The sequence below is a fragment of the Cibotium barometz genome, chromosome 16 (assembly GCF_041138505.1).
Source record: "Cibotium barometz isolate CiBa-2024 chromosome 16, ASM4113850v1, whole genome shotgun sequence".
Taxonomy (NCBI): domain Eukaryota; kingdom Viridiplantae; phylum Streptophyta; class Polypodiopsida; order Cyatheales; family Cibotiaceae; genus Cibotium; species Cibotium barometz.
The window spans coordinates 26,346,606-26,355,353 of NC_141061.1; the positions used below are offsets into that span (position 1 = coordinate 26,346,606).

At 39.9% G+C, this 8,748-nt stretch overlaps 1 protein-coding gene across 3 annotated transcripts; it reads left to right on the forward strand.

The window, feature by feature from the left end:
- The first annotated feature begins 1,923 nt into the window (after positions 1 to 1,923).
- On the forward strand, positions 1,924 to 5,059 carry LOC147630501 (uncharacterized). 3 transcript variants are annotated; one of them, XM_086810388.1, is made up of 5 exons: positions 1,925 to 3,434; positions 3,597 to 3,732; positions 3,832 to 3,983; positions 4,137 to 4,249; positions 4,517 to 5,058. In XM_086810388.1, exons 1-4 carry the CDS (start codon positions 2,652 to 2,654, stop codon positions 4,215 to 4,217), a joined length of 1,152 nt encoding a protein of 383 aa, XP_086666514.1. In that variant the 5' UTR covers positions 1,925 to 2,651; the 3' UTR covers positions 4,218 to 4,249; positions 4,517 to 5,058. The 3 variants fall into 3 exon arrangements, with proteins under 3 accessions (XP_086666513.1, XP_086666514.1, XP_086666512.1); XM_086810386.1 differs by having other exon boundaries at positions 3,597 to 3,983; positions 4,517 to 5,059; XM_086810387.1 differs by lacking the exon at positions 4,517 to 5,058 and having other exon boundaries at positions 1,924 to 3,434; positions 3,597 to 3,983; positions 4,137 to 4,510.
- Positions 5,060 to 8,748: the final 3,689 nt, after the last annotated feature.

Genomic DNA, 8,748 nt, shown 5'->3' on the forward strand with positions numbered 1-8,748 from the left:
GGTCGCATAGCTGTCTAAAACTAAACAAAGTCTAGTCACCTATCTCTCTCTCTCTCTCTCTCTCTTTCTCTCTCATGCATTTTGTACATTAAAAAACTGTATGCATGTTTAGACTCTACAGATGAGGAACAAAACTTTAACCTAAAAAAGCCCACACCAAGAGAGATTAGCATATATTGCCGAAAAGTGCCCACCACGAGTCCAGAGAGAAAAAAACCATTTTCAACTACGTGAAAGCTTAGTTACTGTATATCTCCCACTTTCTTGCACACCCAAAGAGAGGAAATCTTATACACATCAAGTCAAATTCAAACATGAGCTCTAGAGAATGAGAAATACAATATATTGATATTCAAGCTAAGCCCAAGAAGTCCCTAATTCTTAATAAGAAATACAAGTCCCAAGGTAATATTAGTGGGCTGTAGGGTGTGCATGTAATGCATAGATGAAGCAAATCAATTGACTAGAAAAAATCAATGATCAAATGGCTAAAACCTACTACATTCAATGCAAATCCTTTGTACTAATCTATGTGCATATTGAAGTTAATACAGTTGCCTGGTTGATGAGGAACCACCTTTTGTTGTGGAATAATAAAAAAGAATTTTGTAGTGGTAACATAATACATTCACATGTATAGTGGTCACCAAGTTCAAAGAGGGGCATCTCTCACTAGTGTGATCAGTAGGGAATTGTATGATGGGCCATCCTCTACAGAGTCCAGATGCGAGGGAGAACTTAGAAGGATTTCAGAAGGGTGCTATATAGTGAAGGGGATATTGTAGTGTGATGACTGCAGACTGCTTACTTAAGCTTGTACTCCCAATGGTGTTTAAAGATACTCTTTTAAGTTTAGCTAAAGATACAATGATCAATTGATAGTTCACAAGAGGTGCACTATCGAAGGCCTACCTGGAGGCTGGAGCTCGCGAACTCGGAGACCTCTGGACTCTGTATCCTCGTGCTGGATGTGCCCGTTTGCAAAATGGGCTGCTACGTTGCGAGAAGGTGAAGACTGAAGTTACCACACTCCAGGAACACAGCACAGAGCTGCCGCACTGTGAGAAGGTGAAGTTACCACACTCAACGTCCCAGGAACGCAGCACAGGGCCAGGCGGCCCAGGCCGTGCTGCTGCGAGAAGGTAAAGTTACCACACTAGCAGCTAGCTCAAGCCTCAACGTTGAAGGCTTGCAGCCTTGCCGCTTGAAGCGTTCTGAGAAAATAAGGTGAAAAGAGAATTATGTGATTCGTGACTCGGTCACTCATGAGAGAGACGTTGTATTTAGAGAAATCCATGCAACATGCCACATGGCAGATGCATGAAGCGGCATTAATGAAGTTTCGTGAAAATGAATAGCTGCTGGCAGCCTGGCATCCTGGCACATGCATGATATTTAAAATTTACTGATTAGTAATTAGAATTTAGGACTAAGTAGTAATTAGCAAACTTATTAAAGTGTATATGAATTGTTATCCGGGAAATTAAGGTTCATATTAAATGTTGTTTGGGAAATTAAGGTTTATATTAAATCTAACCCTTAAAATAAAGATTCACACATAAATTGCGGGTGCAAATTTTATTACCCGGGATTTTTCAATTTGGGCCGGGAAATTTACACTGCGAACCGGGTTTTGTGAGCACTGGTTGGTTCAGCTGCCAGCATGACTGCCATGGCCCATGACTTGTACCAAAGCCCATGACTTGTACCAAAGCCTGTGGGTCTTTTCATTATCCGGATTCCTTTTGTAATGAGAAGGAGAACCAGCATGACTGCCATGGCCCATGACTTGTACCAAAGCCTGTGGGTCTTTTCTTTATACGGATTCTTTTTGTAATGAGACATGTTAGGAAACGTGCGCTTGTGAGGCTTGCTACGGAAAAGCAAGCCGGGCACTGGCGAGGGCAAAGAGCCCTTGCAGGAGGAGCTCATCGTGCGATTAACCCCGGACTACTTATAACGTAGAGAGGAAGAGAGTAGCTCTCAACTTGTGTCTCGTCTCGTCTTTGTTTTCTTCACATATTAGTAGTAGTATACAGGGAGAATCAAACGTGCATCTGTGTAGAGGAAGCATAGCTTTGAAATGAGCCTCTAGTTGAAAGGTAAAACCATGGCATCTGTGAGCTTTAGATACAGCTCGTCTCTCTGGACTAAAACTATGGCAAAAATTGCATCTATGAGCTTTAGATAGAGCTCTTCTCTATGGACTAGCTCTCAAATCTTTGTTTCGTTCTTAGGCAAATAAGTTCTAGTGTTACAGGTACAGCCATGGACAAATTGAGTTCTTGTATGTAGAGGAAGCATAGCGTTTAGATAAACATTTAATTTTTTTAAAAAGAAAATGGCTATTTATATTAAGAAATTAGAGAAGAGTTACATCAGATACAGAGCTTTCATCAACAAAATGTCCTTGGTGACAACAGTCTCTCTCAAAACCATTACATCCTGAATTGCCGTGATCAACTCGTCATCCTGTCTGTTCATCCAAAGGACATTGATGGACTTGGAAGCCAAGATAGCACAGCTGCAGATGAAAGCGTTTAGATAAACTTTTAGCTACAGGAAGAACTAGCTATGATCAAGTGTAGAGGAAGAAAAAGCTATGCAATTAGCTTATAGCTGACAGTGTTATATACGGCATAAAAGCCAATATGGCCAGTATTAACTCCTGGTCCTTCAATGATAATCTTTGCTTGCTTGAGGAAGATAGCAGTATATCTTGTAATAACGAAGCTCGTTTTGCTTCCAATTGGACTGACCTGTTTGAACAATGGGCTAAGCTAGACCAATCAAACTGTCGCTCTAGTAATACTATGTTTGATGATGTGAAGAAAACTTCCATTCATCCTCCCGCATGCAATGTTAGCAATTCAGATTCTCATGCATTTCCGGCCTCATTGGCACCCAGCCCTCCACGTGTTCTTAATGCAAGCTTGCTACGTCAGCTGCTGCTACAACGGGACCAGAAACCAAAGCTAAATGATCACGTCAGAAAATGTGCCTACCACCTCATGATCAGCACGCCACGTAGGAAAATGTGCATGCAGTCGCCACCTCAGCCAAGCGCCTCCCGAAAGCCTTTGAAATCAGGCAGCTTATCTGATAAGGATAAGACTAACTCCGGCAGCCATGATGATCATTACGACGAGGCTGTCCCGAGCCTTTCACGTGGGACTTCCACTGTAGATGAAGAGACTAATAGGATGGTGAAACGTAAGCGGAGCTTTGCCTATCTTGATGATGGTGATGCACGTGGAACTAATCGGATGATGACATTCAAGAGGAGCTCTGACAGTCTGGATGGAGATGGTGGACGAGGAGCCCATAAGATCAACAGGAGCTCCGCCAAGGTGGAGTGCGAGACCGTCCGCCGTCGGAAAATGTCTCGCCTCTTCTACAGGCTCCGAGCCATTCTCCCTTTTGACATACCCCTGGTAACCTCCTAATGCTCTTATTAGTATCAAATTATTCATTAAATCATTTGTTGGTCATTATTTTACCAAAATCGTAGTTTATTTCCTATTATGATTCCCCGTGTTCTTGTCGTAGGTCATTATGATACATTTACTTTATTTTATTGTGTCCTTGGACTGCAGAATGATCGATGCATCCTCATAGACAACACATGTCATTACATTGCATTCCTTCAGCGGCAGCTACAGTTGCTCAGAGCCAAGGCACACATATTGAAGTCAATAATGCAGCAGGAAATTAAGCTCATATGCCCTAATGGTAACGATTTTGAGCCCCAAGGTGCCCCGAAAATTGCATTAAACAGGCAATTAGAGCTATGTGAGCTCGCTCCTCATCTGAGAGTGTGTGTTTCCCAAGGTCACCTGATCCACATGACCATGAGCTGCTACGAGCGAACGCCAGGTCTCTTCTCAACCATATTGGACACCTTGATGCAGCAAGGGCTTGATGTAAGCAGTGCCAACCGCTCCCAACATGAATATGGTGTACTCTACGCCATTCACGCAACGGTAAGAAAGGAACGTGCATTTACTTGAGAGAGAGAGAGAGAGCGCGCATGTTGTGCATTTTTTAGATCATAATATTCGCTAATTCATGTTAGCTGGATTATTTTGTGTTTAACTTGATAACCAAGGCTCATTCGTTGTCACATATGCATCTAGGCACAAAAGTCAAGCCCCCTTTGCCTTGACATCGAGGAGCTGGAAGCTGATCTCTTCGCAAAAGCAGTATCAAAGCTCTAGCCTTACAAAGCTTCTGCCACAGGAAAGTAAAGGTTGTTTTTTTAAAACCTTTCATGCTCGTGTGCGTGTATGTTTTATGCCACAGTCAATAGCCAACGGGTTTTGAACCCAGCACCTCATGCAACCAAGACTATTTATTGCTCATCTAATGCCTCGTCATAGGTCATGTGTATATGTTACTCTCCTTTGCACACTTTTGAATCCTTAAAAAAGTAGCTCTCTATATTTCATATGAATCGTGTCAACGTATAACAAAAGCTTTTTGGTGTTGCCTAATGCACAACATTGTGATGCTTCAGGAAATTGGATCAATCAAAGTTGGCTTTGCCAATTTTGTCAATCTTAAGGTGGTAGCATAGTGGATAGAGCTTGGGTCTCTCATTTGAGAAGTTCTAAGTTCCGCTTTGGGAACTTCCTACCTAGTGTGTGGGCACGCATTCCATACATTTGCCAAGGTTTCGTTACATTGTCTAGGCATTTCATCATTGACGATCATGTGTTGACAACATTGTGATGTGTTTGCCCATCACGCTCAATGCTCTCAATTAGGGATGGTCTTCTTCCATGGACATTGAAGATTGTGGCTCACTTTTGTGACGTCAACACTTGCAAGGCTCGTGCCCCATGGCTTTTGCCCACTACCTTCACAAGTAGCAAATATTTGGAAAGGTGGTATCCCCTTATGGTACTTGGGCAAGTGCATGTGTGTAAAAGTAGGGTGAAACTCCCTATGCCCCATAAACTATACTTAGGACCCTATCTCGGGAAAAAAAGATTTGATGTCCTTTTGAGATATTCATATTTTTGCATTTCTTAATGTCACATTCAATATTGCATAGCAAGTAACATCCACCATAATCAATTTCATTTGTTAGCCTCTATAGTAAATATTAAAAAGTGAAAGCATTCATGATGTGGAATTTATTAATTTAAGTTAATGCATTATGATCATCACGCTCATTAAAAAATATAGAACATAGGACTTATGTTTGCAACATGGATGTAAGATACACAAATGGATTTAGGATAAGTTCATGAGTAATGTCATATCAAGGGTTGGTGTATGTGTAGATAAACCATACAAAGTGGCACTCATGTTATTGGTATATTCTAATTTGGTAGATGGTATAAAGGACATGTATGTGTTTGGATGCATGTGAGTCTACTTCTCAAACTGTAACCCCCTACTTTACCTAAAAATATGTGCTTTTTGTATTCTGTAAAGTGAAAAAGAATGATATAAATCCATGTGGATTGCAGACTTTTTTCTCCCATGTGATCCTTAGGTGTTCATTATATTGCAAACATCCTAGATAGCACACGTGTTTAAGAAGACTATAAATATCCCTATATTACATATGTTTTTCACCTTGATCCTTCATAAACTTTCACTTTTTGTCCAATGTCTTTAAAATCCCCGTTCGTAAGTTTGATTTTGTGAAAATTGTGTAAATTTAATTTAAACTTTCATTTCTATGAGTATATGTGATATCTTACATGATTAGAGATAAATTATTACCAATACATGATTTTGTCATCAAGTCTTGTTTTTAATAGTTTTTTCTTTTAGCATATGCTTCATGAATTATTGCAAATTATGTGTGGTGTTATTATGAACCTCTCTTTTTATAGTTCATGATATATTTTCTTTTTATAGTTCATGATATATTTGATATATGCTTTTGTGAATTATTGTGAATCAATGCATGCTTAGATGTGTTGTGTTATTATGAACCTCTCTTTTTATAGTTCATGATATATTTGATATATGATTTTGTGAATTACTATGAATCAATGCATGTTGCATTTATGATCTAGATGAGCCAAAAGTTATATAAGGTTATAATTGTCTACACCAAATGTTTTTGGTAGGTCCGTAAGAAAAAACATTCTCATACTATTCTATTACATGCAATGATTTTATATTCACGTGATCACAAATTTTTTTTTTGTTAATAACATGTGTTAACATATTATTAACATGTTAACATGTTAACATGTTCCCAAAAAGGCCGGTGGGAGGCTCCCTCGGGGGGGTCACTCGTATAAATATGTAAGTATCACGTGGGTTCAACAGAAGGACATTTTAAATATTTAAAACTTACAGAAATATATTTACAGAGGGGATTTATTTATTGTATTTTAAAAAAAATTTACAGATTTGAATAGGAAAGGATACATTATATTCACTAAAAAATTCACAGATAAGGGACTTTTTAAATAGGCCTTGAACGCACGTGATATAGAGGATTTACATATAGTGACCCCCCCGAGGAGGCTCCCTGATAAGCGGCTAAAATCCCGCTGGGATTTTGCAATACCTGGCGGTCCCGCTGGGAAAATTAAAAACCTGATAGATCTTGCCGGGGTCGTCATCTAACCCGGCGGGCTATAATTTTGTATATATATGGGCCCCGGGGGGCCCTTTGGGAGTTCATTGCTGACAGTATACACAGGTAATGACAGTTGTGGGTGTGTGTGTTTATGTGGGTGTGTGTTCGTGCGGGCAGTCACCCATTGTCGCAATGCGCGGCAGGATGTGGGTGGTCCGCCACACGAGGGGTGTGTGTGTAAGACCATTCTTCGGAATGGTGCTTATCCTGGGGCACTTAGTCGGTAACCTGGCTGGTCTGTGTCCTATGGTAAGTATGGCACGTTGTAGCGGTACTAGTCGGTAACGCAGCAAGCATAGTATCGTTATGGCGATGTCACCTTCCCTTCCCTTCCCTTTGTCAAATGCGGGCATATGGTCGGTAACGCGGCTAGTGTATGTCCGTATCCTATTCGTATTCCCATAGAATCGGGCGGCATTTTGTCGTTAACGCAGCAAGTTAGTGTCGTCCGCTAGTGCATATATTATTTTTTGCATATTGCGGCATTTGATCGTTAACGCGATCGAAAAAATATCGTAAATTTGCTTGATTTGACTTGTATTGTTTTTATTGTGTGTGATCCATGCGATACTTGGTTGGTAACGCGGCATGAGTATTTCATGGATCAAAGTTTACATCATATTGTCTTTAAGTTTAATTTCATAATATCCTAACTCGAAAAAATGAATATCTCTCTCTCTCTTCCTCCCCCCCTCTCTCTCTCTCATGATACACTTCACAACTCTTTCTCTCTCTCTCTCTCTCTCTCTCTCTCTCTCTCTCATAATACACTTCACAACACGATAGATGTGTAGATGAGGAGTTCTTTTTTTTTCTCTTAAAATATACATAATCCCTAATAAATTTCTTTTTCTCCCTCTATTTTCTTAAAATATAAAATAGTACGTTATTTTCCTCTCTTTTTTAGGAACTCACAAAACTATTGAAAATGTCATCTAATGTTTCTTCTCTCTCTATCTGTCACAACTCTGTCTCTTCCTCTCCCTTCTCCCTCTCTCTCTCTCTCTCATGATACACTTCACAATTCTCTCTCTCTCTCTCTCTCTCTCTCTCTCTCTCTCTCTCATGATACACTTCATAACTCTCTCTCTCTCTCTCTCTCATGATACACTTCACAACTCTCTCTCTCTCTGTCTCTCTGTCGTCACGATAGGTGTGTAGAAGAGGAGTGCTTTAGGAATACAAAATATTATTTTTCTCTCTTTAGGAACTCACAAAACTATTAAAAATGTCATCTAATGTTCCCTCTCTCTCTATCTGTCACACCTCTCTCTCTTCCTCCCCCCCTCTCTCTCTCTCATGATACACTTTACAACTCTCTCTCTCTCTCTCTCTCTCTCTCTCTCTCTGTCACGGTAGGTGTGTAGATGAGGAGTGCAACATGTATACACTTGATAAGTAATGATAAGTAATGATGCACTTGTTGCGGTTGTCTCATGTTCGATAATGTATTGTATGATGTTGAGTTCAGTAATATTGTTTGATATTTCGTTTTTGTTTGATCATTGATAAGTAATGATACACTTGTTGTGGTTGTCTCACGTTTGACGATGTATTAGATGATGTTGATTTCAGTAATATTATTTGATATTCCGTTTTTGTTTGATCATTGATAAGTAATGATACACTTGTTTTGCTGTTCTCTCACGTTTGATGATGTATTGCTTGATGTTGATTTCAGTAATATTGTTTAATATTCTGTTTTTGTTATCTTTAGTGATATTTGCTAGATTTATGAAGATGACCAACATGCTTTCCCCTAAAGAGCATAAAATCGTTCTACGAGCAATTCGCATTGAAGCAGTCATCACAGTGTCACAATGTGCAGATGACGTCGTCAAAAAGATCAATGAGTCTGAGATACTCATGCGAGATCTATTAGAGCAGATATGGAAAAATGCACAGCGTCGACTTTGAAGCGGAGGCAACGCTGAGTTGCTTAATAGACAAAAGATAGCAGACTTCAACCATCAACATATAACACGAACTATTTTAGGGAGCATGCATGTAGCATGCAATGATCTTAGAGATACTGCCCCGCCTAAAGCTAATATGTATCGTCTACAGTTATGGGACGCTATATGGAGCGAGCAAAGAGCCAAGAGCAAGTGCATGAAGGCGCTGGATGTAGAGTCACT

Coding starts and splice junctions, on each gene's coding strand:
- LOC147630501 (XM_086810387.1), top strand. CDS start 2,652: ATGGCCAGTATTAACTCCTGGTCCTTCAATGATAATCTTTGCTTGCTT. Junction 3,435..3,596: donor TCCCTTTTGACATACCCCTG/GTAACCTCCTAA, acceptor CTTGGACTGCAG/AATGATCGATGCATCCTCAT. Junction 3,984..4,136: donor TCTACGCCATTCACGCAACG/GTAAGAAAGGAA, acceptor ATATGCATCTAG/GCACAAAAGTCAAGCCCCCT.